Raw genomic sequence first — 18,745 nt, forward strand, 5'->3', positions numbered from 1 at the left:
GGCTGGACATTAGGATGAATTTCTTCACGGAGGGGGTTGTTAAACGTTGGAATGGACTACTCAGGGAAGTGGTGGAGACACCATCCCTGGAGGGTGTTCAGGAAACTACTGGACATGGCACTTAATGCTATGGTTTAGTTGACAACGTGGTATTCGGTCAAAGATTGGACTCGATGATTTCAGAGTCTTTTCCAACGTAACTGATTCTGTGATCTGTAACTCATCAGAAGCATCACATTTGTACTCCCTGAAGTCAGTGAGAACATGACTTTCCGAGCAATCCCTACATAGTTGGGTTTATTTCTTCCGAGTCACCATCCATCATTCCGTGTTTTTTTACATGTACAGGGGACTAAAAGCTATTTATCGTCAGTTTTTGTTTACTTAACGCGACTCAACCCAAGCACCCTCAGGGCTCCCCAACCGCCCCAACGCCTCCCGGCTGCCCGCTCTCGCCTCGGGGAGGGCGGGGCCTCGCCCGCTGTGGACCAATCAGCGCCAGGCAGTGCCCGGCCCCCGGGGCGGGACTGGCTCGGCGGACTGTCACTTGCGTGACGTCACCGCCAGGATGAGCGGGCATGCCGAGGTATGGCCGCGGGCTGTATCTGATCGGCTGGCCCTGCTGCCGGCGGGGTCCGCGTGCCTTTGTTCCCTTGGGATACGTGGGGTCTTGCAGCCTCGGCAACTGCCCTTCCCTTCTGAGGAGCCCCTGGAGATGGGGAAGGCGGGGCGGGGTGGTTGTGCTACCGCCTCTGCCTTCCCCGCAGAGGCGCATCCATGACTGGTGGGCAGCTGAGGCCGCCTGGGCTGGTTCCCGCTGAGCAGCGGCCCGGGGGTCGGGAAGTGCAGCTGTGTTTGCTCTGCCCATCTCTGTGTACAGGCGCCACTACCATCCCCTCGTCTGGCATCTCCCACCACTTCAGCCGGGCAGAGGCTATGGGAGCAGCAGCTCGGCCAGGCCGCCGCCAACCTCCTGCCCCTCTGCGCAGTTCCACCGTGGGAGCGCTGCCAGGGAGAGCCTTTGGGAGGCAGTGGAATGAAGTTGGGTTTCGTCCCAGCACCGGGGTGTTTGCCTTTTTGTTCTCAGAAGCTGCAGCAGGAACACGTATGCTCTGCTGTCCAGCTCCCTTTCATTCTGCAGAACATCAGCTGGTCCTGAGCAGTTTGGTTCTGCTCCTCCTGTGCTGACTGGGGTTTCTGCGCCCCCCTTGGAGCTGACATTGTCTGCACCTGTGCTATCTCCTGTCCCTGGGGAGAGTTCAGTCCTTGACTATATGCAGGCTGCTCTTTCACTGAGTGGTTCCCACTGTGCAGTCTGGAGATGTTTGCTGAGCTGTGTCTTAATGTTGCATATTCTTGTGGTTTAGGCTGCTAGTTAGTTCTGAAAAAGCTAGACATACATACATAGAGAAGGTAATAATCGTTTCAATTTATGCTTTGAAGCTAGAGATGCTTCATTTTCTAATGCAGCACATAAGGTGTTGAGTCATAAAGCGACTTGCCCATTTTTGTATGGAAAATCTTTGAATCTTTGAGTAATGTAAACTTACTCATTTAGTACTCTTAAATGGAAGAAATATAAGCAGGCTTGCAATTTTTGTTTATTTCTTGTCTTTATTTTAGTTCTTGTTCTTTATTTTAGTTCATCATAATGTGTGGACTTGGAACACGCTTCCTTTTTTTTTTAATAATATTGGGGTTTGTTTCATTTCTAGGTTAAAGTGAAAATACCTTTTGGAAACAAATATCTTGATGCTATCTTCTCTGTCCCAGAGAAGAAATCAACATATGGAGTGATTCTTACCCATGGAGCTGGAGGAGATATGAATTTCCCTCACTTACTGTCTTTGGCAACCTATCTGGCATCCCGTGGAGTTCTGTGCCTGCGGTTTACTTGTAAAGGTCTTAATGTTGCTTATAGGACTAAGGCTTTCAAAACAGTTGTGGTAAGAAGTGACCAAATTCTGCCAAAGCTTAGATCCATTGGTGTTGTCTTCCAGGTTTCTGAAATTACGGCCAGGCATTAGTCAAGCAACAGCAGGAAAATTAGAACCAATGATTAGCGAAATGGAGCTATCTGTATACAGAAACAGCAGAAGCAATTCTTACGTGGGCAATAGCTGGAACAGCTGCCACAAATATGTGGGTTGGAGTTCAGGGAGAGAGAGTAAAGCTTGAGAAAAAGCAAGGGTGTTTCCTGGCAAAATTTGCAGCTTGAAAAAAAACTCAAGTGTTTGGGATGGAAGCAAGAGGTAGGTGTTCTGGGAGGGCTTGGTGAGGGGTGGGGGATTAAGAGAAGCAGCTTTAAAAGTAGTTTTGAGAGAAAGAAGTTGATCTGGGAGTTGTGCTGGGTCTCTGAGGCTTGGAAGCTGGAGAAGCAGATTTTGGGAAAGAGTAGGGGACTGGGTCATGGCAGGATTTGAAGCAAGAGAGATTGGAATTAGCGTATGAGAGCCCTAATATCTAAGTAATCTTTGATTTCAAAATCAGCTTAACCTCTTATATGCAGGTGTTTATCTCTTTCTGCTGCTGGTACATTGTTAAAGATGCTCTCATGTAGTTAAGTTTTGTTAAAATAAGGAAGCTTTTGTTGCAATAGAATCAGTTTAGATAATCCTCCTCTTCTGGAGCATGTAGGACGGAATGGAAATTTTTTCCTGATTATTTTGTGACTTTTAGTGGAGCATGGGAAGCACTTTTCCTTGAGCATGAGGCAGTTTTGTAGGGGAACAAATTCCAATTTTTAAGGAACTAATTTGTATGTCGTTGAGATTATATGTACATTAACTTAAAGTCAGACTTTTCTCTCTTTAATGTGGATCTGTTCTACATTCTTTTTGGAAGAAGCACAATGTTTTTAGTGAGTTTATGTTAATATGCTGCTGTGTAAAGGTAATTTAAAGGCCTCTGCTAAGATAGCATCTGATTAGTTATCTCCTAAAAACTGAAAAAGTTGTTGCTGAATTTTATCTTTTCTGTCAGACTTAAATGATCGTGTCTCAAACGTGTAATTGGAAATACATGATCTGAATGAAGGGCATTTTTGGTAACTTATTTTTCCTTTTGATGGGCCAAGGGTGTGCATGGCCACTGTTACTACACTAAGTTAATACACAGTAATCACTCGTGTTTTGGTAACTTGATAGGGCACCTGATATTTTAGACTTGCTGAGAGCTAATGTGAAATCGATTATGTTTATGTCATTGCTGCAAAATGTTATGAAACCATTTGTGTGATAAAGCAAGAGAGCAACTTGTATGTATCTGTTTTTGTTTAATCTGAAGTGCTAAAAGAGCTTCCCATTTTGTATTTAGTAGCTACAAACAGAAGAAATCTCCAGCTTCCCAGCTGTCGTAATTCTGACTTGTAATGCTTCTCTTTATCTTATTTGTTTAGGAATACTTAAAACTTTCTGATGATTATAAACTTTATGGCGTCTTCCTTGCAGGTATTGTTTTTATTATCAATATTTTTCTCTCTAATACTGTCTCCAGTAATAGCAGTCTGTAACTATTCCAAGTCTATCCCACTTTGTTGAGAAGTGAACAAACAGATGTGGATGACAGGTTTCAGTCTGATGTTGGAACAAGCTGAATAACCTCCCAGTAGTGGGTTAGCTGGGGAGAGCTGACAGTTTAATGCTCTGTAACCTTCATTAGTGGATCAGCAGCCCTCTGCCTGCCATGGGAACATGGGTGCCAAGCCCACTTACAGATCTGCATTTGGGGGGTCTTCCCCTGGAGCTGAATGTGACCAGCCCTGGAGCTGGTGACTGTGCAGGGCATGTGTGCAGCTGGCTTGAGCAGCACTGCTGCTCAGGTCACCAGTGGGAACATTCAGCCTGCTACTTCCGTCAGATTCTCGAGGGCATGGCTGTCTAGATCTATTCACCTTCCTCACTATGCCACAGATCTTGCTGTAGAGGAGGAAGGAAAGAGCAACAGATTGCATTTTCCAGGTACTTTGGGAGAAAACTTACTTATCACTTAAAAGTGACAGGGCATGAGTTTTTTGATAATCCATGTGTACTTTTTAACTGCAGGTCTTGAAGAATTCTAGTTACTGGTAAATGGAAAACAGTTTTCCCAAAACAGGTTTTGGTAGTTAAAACCTAGTGGCAAATAAAAAAAAAAAAAAAAAAGCTATATTATGTGAAAAGGGCAGTAGATGGGGTGATTAGGAATAACTTGATATGGGAAATTCTAAATGTTCTCTGACTAAGTGAAACAAAATCTGTGCTGATGCAAGTTAATCCCACTGGAATCAGCCACTTGTAACACTCAATTACAGAGCATTGTCAGCTCATATGCCTTGTCTTTGAGGAGATGCTTTGAAATTCCCCTGCTGTTACTGACTGACCTCGTGCTACAAGTTCACACTTTATCTTTTTTTTCCCCTTTTACTTTTAGGTTGAAGTTTGAGGTGTGCATAAACACTTGCTGGTTTGGTTTTGGGAATAAGGTGCATAGAACTTTGTTTTATTTGAGCAGATTGGGGTTGCATGAAAAGAATTATATAAGATTATATAATGGCCATCTCAAATTTCAAGGCTCTAGAGCACAGGACCTATCCCTCTCTTCCCCCTGCCCCAGGATGGGCTGTATCCTTCCAGTATTGCAAAGGATCCTTCTTCAGTTATCTTTTCTTTTTCCCTTCTTTTTTAAATGGGTACATGAAATCATAATATAATTAGACAATTATTTTAGCAGAAAATGTTGAAATTAAGGTTAATATTTTTCATGGAATAAAAGAATAAAAGCATCACTAGCATTTCATACTGCTGGTACACTGATATACACTCGGTTGGATTGTTTTTAGGAGTTGTTTACTCAAGCAGAATGCAAATGAGGTGACAGCAGATATACTTTTTTCCTTTATTTCTACATGGGAGAAAGGCCGTTCCATGGGCTCACGAGCTGCTGCCTCTCTGATACGTCAGCTTAGCCAGAAAGATGATGATGATGACTTCATTCGAGGTCTCATATGTTTATCTTACCCATTGCATCGACCAAAACTTCAGTCCAAGCTCCGGGATGAAGATTTATTATTTATCAGCTGTCCAGTGCTATTTGTCTCAGGATCAGCAGATGAGATGTGTGAAAAAGTGAGTACCCTTGTAAATCCTGCCATGAAAAGGCAGTCCGGAGGAGTAAAAATGAGCCAGAGTGACATCTGTATGGTGTACCTGATTACAGCCTTCTCTAAATATAGGTCTTCTGAAGGAAGCCTTGGGTGGACTTTGCTGGACATAAGGAAGCCTGGTAGTGCTTTCCTTTGCTGCTTAAAACCTATGGATCACACTTGATCTTCCACTTTAGCTAACTCATCTTTGGGCCACTGCAATACCGCAAGTTTAAGTGTTTTTTATTGTACAAATTAAAAGCGGCTCGTGGAAGGAGTGAGTTGCTATTTTGTTTTAACTATTTCAGGTTACAAAACATATATGCTGTACTGCACTACCAATTTCATATTTGTCACGTTTTCATGACAAATTCTTCTAGCAAAGCAGTTCTGGCTCACAAATCAGGCTTCTGTAGCAGAAAGTGATATTTTTGTAGAGATGAAGAGCAGGTGTGCAGAGGTGAGCACACAGTGGTTTTCTGCCTCATTTTCCTGCAAACAAGTATCTGTTGTTCTGGAACAGGTCAGCTTGAATTTGGGAGTGTGTCCAACTGGCATTTTCCATGCCTGGACAGCTTCTAAGGAGTCATAGTGCATTTGAGAGGAGTTGTCACCAAAACAAGTCTGGTTAGCAACCGGCAGATCCCTGGAGTGCCCTCTCAATGCAGAAATCTTTAAGAGTTTCTGAACTGGTTCTTAGATCTGGTTGCTGAGAAAGTGCAACAGCATCAAAGCCAGTCCGTAAGGAATTATATTGCTATTCAGCCCCTATAGACAAATCTGACTTAGAAAGTTCTATCTTTATTGCTAGCACTACCCTCTAAACAGTAGAAGTGGATTCCTTTGTCACTGTGGGGAAGGTGCCCGCACAGGGTTGTGACCTTTTCAGTTTTTGAAGTTTTAATTTGCTGCTATTCTGTGTTTGAGTGAGGGCGCACCTTTGAGCAGATCCCATTGCTGAGCACAGCATTCATATCCTGAATACAGAATACATCCCATTTTCCTATCAAGGTGTTTTTCATGTGCACACAAATCCATTTTGTTTTTAAGAGCTGCCTATTAGGCATTACACAGGCAAAATGAGAGACATCTAGGAGTTGCACAGTTTGTAGCAGCTGATTCTCTAACTTTTTTATTCTTATTTTCTCCATAGCAATTGCTAGAAGGTGTGGCAAGCAAAATGAAAGCCCCCAAGAAAATCCATTGGATTGATAAAGCTAACCATGGGATGGCAGTCAAAGGACGAACAACAGATGATGTCATGGAAGAAATAAATGCACAAGTTTTTTCATGGCTTAAAGAGAATGTTGAACTGGAGCACAAATAATTTGCAGTGTTTAAGCAGTTTCTTCATATAGTTTTTCCTAAGTATGGCAAATTAAGAGTTTGTTATTTTTGAGAGGCATATTTTTTAAAACAGATCTTTTCACAGGTCTCAGTGCAAATGCAAATAAAGCTTTGTATGAATTAAAAAAATATGCAAAACAATAAAGAACTTCTTGAAGGACAGAAAATATTTAGTATCATGGCAGCATTTTTTTCTGTGTTTCTGTGCAATTAACCATATACAACACTTAGCAATGAGAGCACTAAGTAAATGCTTTTGACTAATATTTGAAGTAATATACTGGGAAAAAAAATCTACTTGGACAGCATATCTTTAGGTACCTTCAATTTCTGAGTACATCATTGATGCTGTACTTGCTTGCAATTAAAACCTACTGATTTGTAGAATTCTACCAGCACATCCCCTGAGGCTGGCAAGCCTGGTGTACTACCCTGCCTTGGTCCCACATCCTCCACTCCCGGGTGCTGAGAGGAGTCTCTCATGGTTTACAGTGTCGCCACCTCAGGGAACCAGACTGTGGGCCTGTGTGGGGAGGAGGAGGTAATGCAGGCACAGCTGGGCAGTGGATCAAAGAATGTGGGTTACAGTTTTGAACAGTCTCCTCCAGACACGTCCTTTGTGTAAAGGACTGATCACAGAGGCCCTCTAATAAATACTGATGAACAACAAATTGTGTTTATAGGGATGGAGGAGCTCCTGGAGCAGGAAGCAGTTCTGCTTCCAGTGTGACCTGCTGCACAAGACTTCTCTCTGGAGGACTCTAAAGAGACAGGCCAGGGTTTGGACCTCATTACCCATTAGCAAGGGGAACTCAAGTCCTTGTCTGAGCTCTGACATTGCACAGCAGATGAAACACTTCCTGTGTGCTGGCAGCTGCAGCCTTCCCCATTATGGGCTATAAGTAACCTGCTGGTGTAACCAAAGCTTACAGCAATATATGAATTGTGTTTTTCCTTCAGGTTAACAAGATTTATTATGAACCCCACACCCCTAACTTTGAGAATACTGATTCTCTCAGAAGGATCAAGGTTATGGTCTGAAAAAGAAGCCTTTGGGTAGATACGTGTGTGGGGAGCAAATGTACAATTTTCATCCGCCCTTTTTTGCAGAACATACTTCTGAAAAGACTCAGTATAACAAGCATGAGTAAAAAGAATCTGGATCTCCAAGGTAACTCAGGACAGGAACACATAACTGATACAAACATGTTTTTTATTAAAAAAAATTATAAAAATGTGTTTGAACAAGATTCTGCCACCACCACATAATAAAAAGGAAATAGGAGGTACTTTGTTTTCTTCCATATGTTGATCATTATATGGTAAACTTCATAATATCCACTGAAATTATCCACTGGCATATTAATTCAAATTTTTCTGACAGTCTGAATGTAGGCAAATACTGAAAAAATTAATTAATTCCTTTCTGTCAGAGTTCATCTTTGGCCTGCAGTCAAGAAAGAAGAAATGTGTTTCAGTTAACTGGAAGCTCAATTTTTCACTGTCTAGTCCTGCAAATACATCAAGAAACATTTCTAAGTTTGATAGGTGTTAATGGCTTGGCCTGTTAACTGATACCAGGGGCACTGAGCAGCGCCTCTCCCAGGGAGGTTGACAAGAACTGAAGACACCTAGCACTTCATCTTTAACTCTGCATGTACTGTACCTTTTTTCGGTGGCAAGTACATGGGAAAAGGTCATCATCAGGCTGTGGCACCTTCTCCATTCCATCTCTGATTTTTGGCTCGCTCACTTGCAAGCTGGCATATTCCTAGTTTTTTAAAAAAAAAAGGTATCGTTAATTCATAAAGTTGTTAGATTGTATGTCTGGCTGTAAATACTGCACCAACTCAGCTGAGTAATTCTGTAAAAACTCTGGGGTACACAATCTGTTACTCCACACTGTGTGACAGGGTAAGCAGATACTTAACTGCAGAAGGGAGCCCCTTCGGGTGCCTCACTGGAGTTTCGGTACCTTGGTGCTAATGCACAGATATTTTCAGCTGTGGTTCACAGGGTGTGCATCTGATGTGGAATTCTTTGATCATTGTGGGCAACATATTCTTGCAGATTAGATCACGATTTATGGGATCTGACTGCTTCTCAAAGCATCACATCACCATAGTCTTAAAGGGGTTTCACAGGATATAATTGAATACGTTTGTAAACCAAATTAAGATTTTAATTGCTGATGCTTGCTTTGTGGCTTCAAGTATTGGGCTGGCCAATTTCCAGCAGCTCCATTGCCCTGAATTCTTTCTCTGTGATTTCTATTTTTGTGCCAGTAGCCATTAAAAATATACTGACCTGGAAAAGTTTGAAGTAGTAACAAAAAATGTGGTCTCCCATGAGATGGTTTCTTGCAAATTCTTGTCCAGATTTTGCAATATTTTTTGCCTGTCAAAAAAAATAAAAGGTTTGTTTTGTTTTTTTATTACTCCCCAAAACTAATATTTATTTCAGCATGCCAGTGTTGGTTATGGAGTTAAGTATGATGTTGAGAGTTTAGGATAACTTAAATAAGCATTTTTAATTTAAATGTTAAGGCACTGTTATGAAAATGGTCTTCATTTTTTGCAAAGTTTAATTTCAAATTAAGGGCAGTATTATGTATTTTTCAAGTGTTTTTCTTATTTGTGGAGTTAAAAATAATTTTTAAGTTCTTCTAATAGGTTTTTTTGTTTGTTTTAAAGGAATGCAATTTTTGTTCTCTTCTAGAAACATTACTGAGCACTTCTAAATGTGTATTTACCTCTTCATCATGCTCTTTTGCCCACTGTAGTTTTTCTAGTAGATCGCTCAGGTCACTTTTAAATGGAATATAATGTTTCCATGGCTGCAGCTCATTATAAAAATGCTCATAGTATATGGAGTCTTGCTTTAGCACCACACTGTTTCCTGCTAGTAGATAAGGCAATCTGTATGCTGCCACTGTGCCATCAATATTAATTTGATATTTATACTGGAAAGAAAAGGACCATACGTTATTAACAAACACAAGATCCCAGTGGCTTGGTTAGATTATATTATTCTGAGGGCACTGGTGTTACTGACTTGCCGATATTGAGACATGTAGGATTGGCTAGGCAAGCATCAGTGTCTAAGTAGCTTTTATTATTTAGTTTGGAATTCATCACAGTGCAGGGTACACAGAGCTGCCCTCTTCATCAGTTAAGTTCTCCGGGAATTCTTAGACGCTCATCCTCTGATGTGAGGGTAGATGTGCCACTTCATCCACCGATTTTCCCACTATGTTAGTTATGTTAGTAGTCCTGATCGCTGAATCAGGAAAAAGAAATAAAAAGGAACTTGAAGTTATATAGATTACATAAGGTTCTATAGAACCTTTAGACGTAAATCAGACATTGTCATCTTCAGTGTAAGAGCTACATAGCAGTTAATCTCCCTGGAGGGATGTCTATTCATGCTTGTTACTGGTGTTGTCCTGAAAAACTAAAACCCACTTTATTATCAATAATACATACTAAATTATTCGATAATGGGAAACATCGAGAACCTAGTTCTATGAAAAATGGTTAGTGACTTACCTTAAAAAAATCAAAAAATGAAATGTGCTTAACAATAGGGCCATAGAGGCTTTCATCATGTTTAAAGAAAAAAAAGTTTGTGAAAGCAGCATCTATGATCTCTGGATATTTTCTGCTGAGTTTTACAAGCTCAAGCCTCTCTTTGCGGCTGTCACGTCCTCTCCAGAATGCTGTGGTATTCTTGTCTTCCCACGATGGGCCAGTGTTTGCTTGAACTGACATCATATCCAGACTGACTCTGGAGCGGAAAGAAGTGATTTAATAGGGAGGCCTGCTGGAAATATTTTTAAGTGCAATTACTTCAAAGAGTTCATAGTACCAACAGGCGAATACTAAGGAGGAAAGTAAGTCATGAGCACACCATGATCTGTATTGTATCAGTATTTTGCAGAACTAAAAACAGATAACAAATGTTAAGTTCACAGGCGTATGGCATGACAGCATCAGTTCAACAACATGGCATGGGGAAAGAGTACCTGGCAATTGTCATGGAAAAAAGCAGGTAAAAGTGGATATGTTTTCAAAACAGGTGAAAGCGATGCAGGGTAAAGTAACTTGCTTAATACAGCATATTTCACTTCCTTAGAAACGTTGCTAAATTAAAACACATAAACTGTGAGGGCAGAAGGTAGCAAATTTAGAGAAAGTCTTGATAATAAAAAAAGGAACCAGAACTAAATGCAGTGAAATGATAAACAGTTGCAAGATGGATTACAGAGATCTCTTAGAAGCTGGCTTGGCAGTATTTCAGGACAACAACAGAGCAGTTGCCAAGCCTAATTATGATCAGTAATCAACAAGGGAGATGGTAGCTCCTAGTTCAAGAATTCTAGCCATGCTGGGATTTTAAAGGTACAGAAAAAAGGACTCTAACAAAATCAGGAAAAAAAGACAGCTGGCTAGTCATCAATATGTTCATGTGGGGAGAAACAAAGCAAACAAACCAAATAACTACCCTTGAAACATTCTAACTGCTATTGGTTTTCGTTTTTTAAATAAAACAGTGAGCTGTAATGTTAACATATTGATTACACAGTTACTGCCTACCTGCAGCATGCCATTGTCTCAATGAATAAATGGAAACAGTTAATACACTGTTAATATACATATCTCTATGGAAAATCATTCACTGTGAATTTTGTGGAAAGTTTAAGCAATTTCTTACCGTCCCATACTCTCCAAAACTGAGTCTGTTAAGTCATATGTTGGCATAACGATATCTTTTGACTCACTGGACCCACACCACGAGAAGATGGGGTGCAGGTTCTGTGGGGACTTCTTTTTCTCCAGAGGCCAGTCCCCCAAATTAACAAAAAATTCTACATCTGGCATTTTCACCTAAACAGAAGCAAATCAGGCACAAGTGCAATTTAACACAAAGCAGTATTCTTCTGCTGCCATCTTGCATTTTGAAAGCATGAGGAAAAAATAACCAGGTGTCTAATATACTTAATATACCTGTAATACATCATTAGACTTTAGAAACATGTTAGAAGTACTGAGACCACAGAGTAAAGACTACAAGATAATATTTTTTTTAAAAAAGATTTGTACAAAGTCACAAAAATGCTCCCTTTTTAGAAGCTGGTTTCTTTACAGAATTGGCCACACAATCTTTGTATCAGGCTAGCACTGGGACCTAGTAAGCAATTGTATAGTTTCAAGGTAAGCTGAACCACCTTGTTGCTATATGGGATATTGCTGTTGGGTGGTAAATTAGTTTTCTGTCACATCAGTGAACTGATTCACCTTGTGTCTGCAGGATGCCTAAATCCAACGGAAGAAACAGAAATGAACAGCTATGATGGGAAGACCACATTTAGTCAGAGCTGGGGTTAATTATTAAGCATAACAGCCTCACTTATTTAAAATATTTTGTAGTATGAAACCATTGCTGAATCACTATCACAGCTAAAAAGCAAGCAAAATACTGTTGATGGCCAGGAAGCAGGATAGAGGGCATAATTTTGCAGATATATGAAATTGTGATGCACCCCGATCTTAAGCACTGCATGTGGTTTGGGTATTTGCAAGTGAAGTGAGAAAAGGTACAAAGAAAGGCAGCTTTATACTTTTCTAAAGAAAGGACCAGCTGCCTTGTGAAGAAAATCTGAAAACAGTAGGACAGTTCAGTCTGGAGAGCAAAAGGCAAAAGATGACATATGGCTGTGTTTTACAGAAACCTGAAGGTACCTATAATGTCAGTGTAGAACTCAGGTTGTATCTCAGTTCACTCTCTTAATATTTTAAAAAAACCATAAATCTCTACTACATCCCCCTCAGTTGCCTCTTTCAAAGCAAAAGAAGTTAATAATTTGGCAAATATAAAAACTCCCCTAAATGGTTGGAAGATATTCTTCTTTAACCTGACGACACGGGAAGAGGCAGATACCCAAAGCAGTACTTTTTGCCTTCAGTACACAGAGGAACAGAAAAGGTTTCATTGTGTACCTTCCGTGGGAGTTGCTATACATTCTAATCCTCAGCACTAAACTTCATTAGCACAGTGCCATCTAATGGTTATAATGGGCACAAACACATACAAATTGTATTTTATCTACATCTTCAATGGCAGAATCATTAAACAGGTTATATTTTCTTCTCCAACCAAAAGATGTATTGTCATTCAGTGACAATGTCTTGATAGAAATTTCCGAGAAGATAAACTGTGTTTTCTAGATCTGTAAACAGTTTCTGTCTCCAGAGTTAGCAATTCTTTTTCAATGTTCAGCCTAAATTCCATAGATGCAATTTAATCCCATTATTTCTACTGACTACTGACACCAAGAACAGTTTATTTCCATCTTCTGTGGAGCAACCTTTTAGATAATTAAAGGCTACATTGACATCTTCTCTTAGAAACTGTTAGATAAAACAATCCCCACTTAAATGATTTTTCATTTGTATGTCTAGTCATTCTTACCATTTTCCTGTGCAATCTTTCTTAAAGCATGACACTCAAAGGCAGACAGAGTAGCATAACCAATCTATTACTCATCCTGAGGATGGTTATTTTACATTTCTTTCACGTGTTGTGTTAATATGTGTGGTTAGTTTTCACAACAGCATGCCACTGTTGACTCACATTACATTTGTGATACCTTAAACCTTCACGCTTTTCTGCAGAAAATTACCACTCCCTCCTTTTTAAATAGCTGTCATAACTATATCACTTATCCAGCCTTTGTGTAGTATCCTGCCCTTGGCACTTTATTTTATCCATTTTTCCATACAATGTCTCTTACTTGTTAAGAAAATTTAAAGTTATAATGCTGTACCATGAGGTGCTTGCAGGTTCTTTCGTTTTTGCTATCTGAAAATTCAATAAGCATATTCTCTAGTCCATTATTCAGTCAAGATATAACTAGTTATTAAATGGTGACTGAATCTATGATAAATCTCTGAAAAGTATGTTTGTGACACCTTTCACATCTCTGGAAACACTGGCAAAAGTTATTTAAGTAAGGCTTTCCAAGCAGGTTACATTAGTTTCTTCTAGGCAAAGAATCCTATGTTGTTCGTGAGAAACTTGTGAGACTTAACCCCAAAAGCCTAAAATGAAGACATCATACAGGGGAACTGTTATCTTGTTATAGAAAGAAATTATAATGTTATGACTTATATTTCATGATAAATCCATGTTGTTTCATACCAATTACCTTATCTTTCAGCTACTTATAATGTGTTTATTTTTATTAAATTTTGAAGAAAGGTTTTTAGGTGAACAACTCCATACTTTAGTAGTTCCTCTCTCTTCCTTCTCCCCTTTTTAAAAGGCCAGGCACGTTGCCTTTTTGTAGTCAAAACCAGATATTAACTTGGCTATATTCATATTTCTCTTACTACTTATTTTATGTAAAAATCACATATTTGTGTGTGCTGAAACTTCAGCCCTGCTATATTCTGTCACCGTGTACATGTCAGGTTTTTTCCCAAAGTTTCCCTAGGAAAGAGTCTTCATGGTGCTTTTTGCTTGTACAATCAAGGGAATTTCCCCACACACCACCTGCTGGGCTTGTGGTACTCCTCCTCAACTGAATTTAATGGAGGGTGATATACATGTCCTACTTTTTTTAAGTCATCTTGTAAAATGTACTAGCAAATTTCGTATTAAATGCTACAGGATGATTTATTTTGTCTACAGAAAATAAAACCCAACACAACCTGTCCAGATTTATCAACTCACCTATAAAAGCCTGCTATTCAATTAACTTTTGTGATACTCTGATCAGATGGCATTCTAGAACATGCCAGCTTCAAATAAAGAAAATCCATCTGACCTTTCCATTATTAATCAAAGAACAAGAGCTTTTTAACAGATACAGCAATAAATATGCAGAAGTGTATTTGTTAAGCCCAGGTTTCTATAAACTGAGGCATACAGAATAAATGACTGTGCAGATATACTCACTTTTCTTGTCAAAGAAAGCAGTATGGCATCCATGAAAATTCTAAAGCCAACATGTTCCCCATATGTCTTTATATAAACCTGAAAATAAACAAAAGTTTTATTGGCCTGGTGTTTTCATTTCAGAGAATGGCTGCCACAATTTAGAGCTCTTCTAATTGCTTAGCAACTAATCAGACAGATTGTATGGCTGTACAGATTTACGAATCAGCTGGGAAGCTTTAGAAATCTCATCACAGAAAACTTAAAAAAAAAAATTACAAGCTTTGCCTGCTTTTTAAAATATTCCAGGTCTGTTTCATGGAAACAGAAACTGGTTGCCTATTTCTGTTGTGTTCCATTGTACTCATTTCCCTATAAAACTCTACTGAAGTACAGTTCTGTTAAAAAGAATTGTAGCTCTGATCCTCAGTGGAACTAAAAGTGGTATTTCCTTACCTCAGAACTATGCACAATGTAATTTATTAATGCACTCCAAATTAGATGATTGTGATACTTCACAGCAATATTACTCAGCGAACAGGAAACTGAATTAGCATTTAGGAGACTTGGGTGTGTGCCCAGTACTCATATTGATTGCCTGGAAAGTAATTTGCCTTTGCTGTGTTGCAGTTGCTTCAGTTGCAATGTGGAAAAGATGCACTTATAAAGCAGGACAGATATTGCTGAGCTCATATACAAACTGCAAAGTATTCAAGGACAGAGAAGCAAGCAAAGAAGCTTTTACAACTGGGAACAGCCAAACTGCCCAGTTGCATGATTTGCTACCAAGTTCCCAAAGGGACTTCAGATTATTCCATTCCGTACCTCGTTATCTCTGATGGTGTAGTGACACAAACTCTGTCTTTGTCCAAACCTCTGTGGAATTTCTTTTGCAATCTTATCTGGATCAACAGTGGGAAAATTTGCTAGGTCTCTTTGAATCTGTGGTATGGTTTGAGGGCAGTTCATCTCTTCCAGCCATGCACTGCTGTCCTCCTGAGGGCAGTCACAGTTTTCATGGTAAATAGGTCCTATCAGGAACACAATTATTATTTTTAATAAATCATACTATTGACTTGTTGAGATCACAAAAGAGGATCAGGCATTGAACATTCATTGCTTAGGGCCAAGCAGTCAGCAACTCTCCGAATAGACGTTTGAACTTTTTTTTTTAATTTCAATGGAGTCATGTCAATCTACATCAGCTTCTGTGTGAGCCCTCTCCATGTATTTGCTAGGCAAGAGCTTCACAGCATTTGCTTCTTTTTATTATTTTAAATAGTATGTGTAGGACACTTATAATGAATCCATAATTCCAATGGATTTGACAGTTCAGAAAAGTACTGAGGTCCCAAAGAATCCTATGCTTATCCAAGAAGACATTCTGGCACACAGTTTGTGAGAAAAAACTGTGATAGGAAATCTGTGTGTAATGCTGCCTCTTACCTTTTAAAACATATGGAGACTGTGCAACATGTTTATCTCCAGTTTTGACTTCTATCTTCAGGTTTTGGTAGCTTGCGTACATTCTGTATCTCACGAGGAAGGAACCATCTTTCCTGTCTAACACTTGCACACCAACCCGAGTGAACTGTTCATCGGGAGCAGTGATCTTCACCTGGAATGCATTTTCACCTGGTGACGAAGTGAACCTACCCGGAGAGTAAGTGGGAGCTTAATAAAAAAGCCAACACACAACAGATTTCTTAGTCCAACCCATTCCTTCTCAAGCCGACAGATTTCCAGTAACTTCACTGAGCCATGCTAGGCCTCTTTGAGCACATCCTAATGCTCACAAACAAGGCGTGATTTTTTCCAAAGAGAATTTTGTTAGGCTACCTAAAATGTCTCATGGTGTTGAAGCACAAGGCATCAAGAAGGTTTCACTCGGTCATGAACACACCTCTAAAAATCACTTGGTGCCCTTCAGGTTGAACAGTGTTGGAAATACGGTCTTTGACTATATGGGAACAGAGCAGCTTTAAAAATCCAGCACAGCTCTTGATTAGTAGTAGCTCAAATATAAAATGATGGGAAGGTAGAGAACATGTAGATAAACGGATATATCTTGGTGTCCTGTCCTGTAGGGACAGAGCAAGGGGCAATGGTTTTAAACTGAAAAAGAGTAGATTTGATTGGATATAAGTAAGAAATTGTTTACAATGAGGGCGATGAGACACAGAAATAGGTTGCCCAGAGAAGTTGTGGATGCCCCGTAAGTAGAAGTGTTCAAGGTCAAGCTGGACAGAGCTTTGAGCTACCTGGTCTAGTAGAAGGTGTCCCTGCCCATGGCATAGGGGTTGGAATGAGGTGATCTTTAGAAGTCTCTTCTAACCCAAACCATTCCATGATTCTATATAAAAAAATACTAAAACAAGTTTCACTTTAGCAGCTTAGTAAGTCTGTTATTTTACATTCAGACGCAAAATATTTTCAGATTACTTTATTTTCCAGTGTATTATTTAAGGAAGTAAAGAATAAACATCTTAATCATTATGGTAGCTCATACAAGGGGGAAAAAAAGAATACTAAGAATTCCATTGTCTCAGTAGGGAAAAAACATTACAGTGGGATCATGTAATTCAGTGTGCACTTATAATATTTTGGTAAAATTCACCATATACCAAACACAGAAAAATCTCCATAAAACCAAATACAGTAATCTGAAAAATCATCAGAAGTTACCACATATCATTGAGGTACGAACAAAGCTGGTGCAGTCAAAATGCTGCATCTGCCAACTTTCTTCCACCTTTCTTTCATCCCTTTAAACATAGTCCAAAATATTTACGGAGAGCCTCGGATAGAGAAAGAGGTGGTGGGACTAGCTACTAAGTTACTACTAAGTAGCTGGACTACAGCCCAACAGCCTGGTTACCTTAACTTGTCCAGACATACCAGGGAGCTGGCAGTTCAACGAAAGGCAGGAAATATTTACTTTCCATGATAAACTGAACTGGCAGCTTCTGGACTGACACAAGCCATGGTGCATCAAATCCGGATGACTGGATGGAGCATTCCAAGCTCCTACCTGGGCTGTACAATCAGAGTTTCTTCCCTTTAGAAATGGGAAGCCATGACTGTCCTTTGAAAATCACAAAATCACAGAATACTTAGGGTTGGAAGGGGCCTCTGGAGACCATCTAGTCCAACCCCCCTTCTAAGGCAGGGTCACCTACAGCAGGTGACATATGAATGTGTCCAGGTGGGTTTGGAATGTCTCCAGAGAGGGAGACTCCACAACTTCCCTGGGCAGCCTGTTCCAGTGCTCTGCCAGAACTCACACTGAGGTGGAACTTCTTGTGTTTTAGTTTATGGCCATTGCTCCTCGTCTTATTTCATTCCTATGAAGTTTTATCTAATGGACTATGGAATAATTAGTAAATGACTCTACTGATCTCATGCCTACACATGTAGGAGAAATACTGATGTTCCCAACAATGGGAACAAGCTGGATGCCTGAACATAATAAATTAAATGTACTGGTCACTGTTAAGGTTTTGACAAAGGAGAATAAGTAATAAATTTTTGGTTGGACTAACATGTATGTTTTGCTGCTGAACATTTTCATCCTCTTATCTCATCCCCTGCAAATCGCGAAGTTATGTGATAATCGTAGAAAAAATTAATTAGTCTTCACTAAGTGACATACAGAAAAAAGTCACGTCGAGATCTTTCAGCCTGCCCTTTCTACAGGAAAACCCCAAGCCTTCCGGACTGCCCCCAATGTCCCTGGAAAGCCGTCGCGCCCTCACCTCTGCCCCTCGGCGTCCACGGCCTGCACGTAGAAGTACCGTGCGGGGAGCGCCGCCTGGGCCCGCAGCCCGGGCCCCCACACCGCGCTGCGCTCGGCGCTCGGCTGCCCGGCCCCGCCCGCGGCCGCCGCCGCGGCTGCCAGGGCGAGGCACAGAGGCCACAGCATCGGCAGCGCTGCCCGGACGGGGGAACACCGCCGGAACCGGCCTCCTGCCCTCGCCGCGGCGCTGGGGAGTCCTGCCCTCGGCGGGGCTTCACGGGGCGGGGACGGGGGGGAAGGCGGGGCGGTGCCGCTGGAGCCGCAGGCTGGGCGGGAGGCGCCGCGGGAGCCCTCACTGGAGGCATCTGGAAGCCGCGTGGAGACGTTCTTGTGTCACCCGCACTATGAGACCCTGCCTTGGCAGGGGGGTTGGACTAGATGATCTGCAGAGGTCCCTTCCAACTCTCACTATGCCGTGGTTGTGTGATGTGTGGCAGCCAGTAGCTCAGGTCTAGGATTGTCCGCAGCGGAGGTGAAAGGGCACCTCATCAGTCCGCTGCCAATCGCCCAATATGCACCTTCGGTGATTCCATGGGCTTTAG

The 18,745-nt window shown here is 40.9% G+C and overlaps 2 protein-coding genes across 4 annotated transcripts; one reads left to right on the top strand and one right to left on the bottom strand.

The window, feature by feature from the left end:
• Positions 1-505: 505 nt before the first annotated feature.
• Positions 506-6,636, top strand: TEX30 (testis expressed 30). 2 transcript variants are annotated; one of them, XM_064646125.1, is made up of 5 exons: positions 506-586; positions 1,716-1,946; positions 3,398-3,449; positions 4,897-5,105; positions 6,276-6,636. In XM_064646125.1, the coding sequence occupies exons 1-5, from the start codon at positions 569-571 to the stop codon at positions 6,447-6,449; spliced, it is 684 nt and encodes a 227-aa protein (XP_064502195.1). In that variant the 5' UTR covers positions 506-568; the 3' UTR covers positions 6,450-6,636. The 2 variants fall into 2 exon arrangements, with proteins under 2 accessions (XP_064502195.1, XP_064502197.1); XM_064646127.1 differs by lacking the exon at positions 506-586 and adding an exon at positions 654-784.
• Positions 6,637-7,665: 1,029 nt separating this feature from the next.
• POGLUT2 (protein O-glucosyltransferase 2) lies at positions 7,666-18,395 on the bottom strand. 2 transcript variants are annotated; one of them, XM_064646113.1, is made up of 10 exons: positions 18,163-18,395; positions 15,854-16,059; positions 15,233-15,438; positions 14,429-14,506; positions 11,183-11,355; positions 10,018-10,255; positions 9,222-9,431; positions 8,777-8,866; positions 8,136-8,240; positions 7,666-7,916 (listed from the first exon to the last, which is right to left on the bottom strand). In XM_064646113.1, the coding sequence occupies exons 1-10, from the start codon at positions 18,327-18,329 to the stop codon at positions 7,899-7,901; spliced, it is 1,491 nt and encodes a 496-aa protein (XP_064502183.1). In that variant the 5' UTR covers positions 18,330-18,395; the 3' UTR covers positions 7,666-7,898. The 2 variants fall into 2 exon arrangements, with proteins under 2 accessions (XP_064502183.1, XP_064502184.1); XM_064646114.1 differs by having other exon boundaries at positions 15,854-16,025; positions 18,163-18,232.
• Positions 18,396-18,745: the final 350 nt, after the last annotated feature.

This window comes from Pseudopipra pipra, chromosome 2 (assembly GCF_036250125.1).
Source record: "Pseudopipra pipra isolate bDixPip1 chromosome 2, bDixPip1.hap1, whole genome shotgun sequence".
Lineage (NCBI taxonomy): Eukaryota > Metazoa > Chordata > Aves > Passeriformes > Pipridae > Pseudopipra > Pseudopipra pipra.

Coding starts and splice junctions, on each gene's coding strand:
- TEX30 (XM_064646125.1), top strand. Junction 3,450..4,896: donor TTATGGCGTCTTCCTTGCAG/GTATTGTTTTTA, acceptor CATGGGAGAAAG/GCCGTTCCATGGGCTCACGA. Junction 5,106..6,275: donor CAGATGAGATGTGTGAAAAA/GTGAGTACCCTT, acceptor TTTTCTCCATAG/CAATTGCTAGAAGGTGTGGC.
- POGLUT2 (XM_064646113.1), bottom strand. CDS start 18,329: ATGCTGTGGCCTCTGTGCCTCGCCCTGGCAGCCGCGGCGGCGGCCGCG. Junction 11,356..14,428: donor TGCTTTCTTTGACAAGAAAA/GTGAGTATATCT, acceptor GCTTCTGTTTAG/GTGAAAATGCCAGATGTAGA. Junction 8,241..8,776: donor ACTACTTCAAACTTTTCCAG/GTCAGTATATTT, acceptor TTAAAAAACTAG/GAATATGCCAGCTTGCAAGT.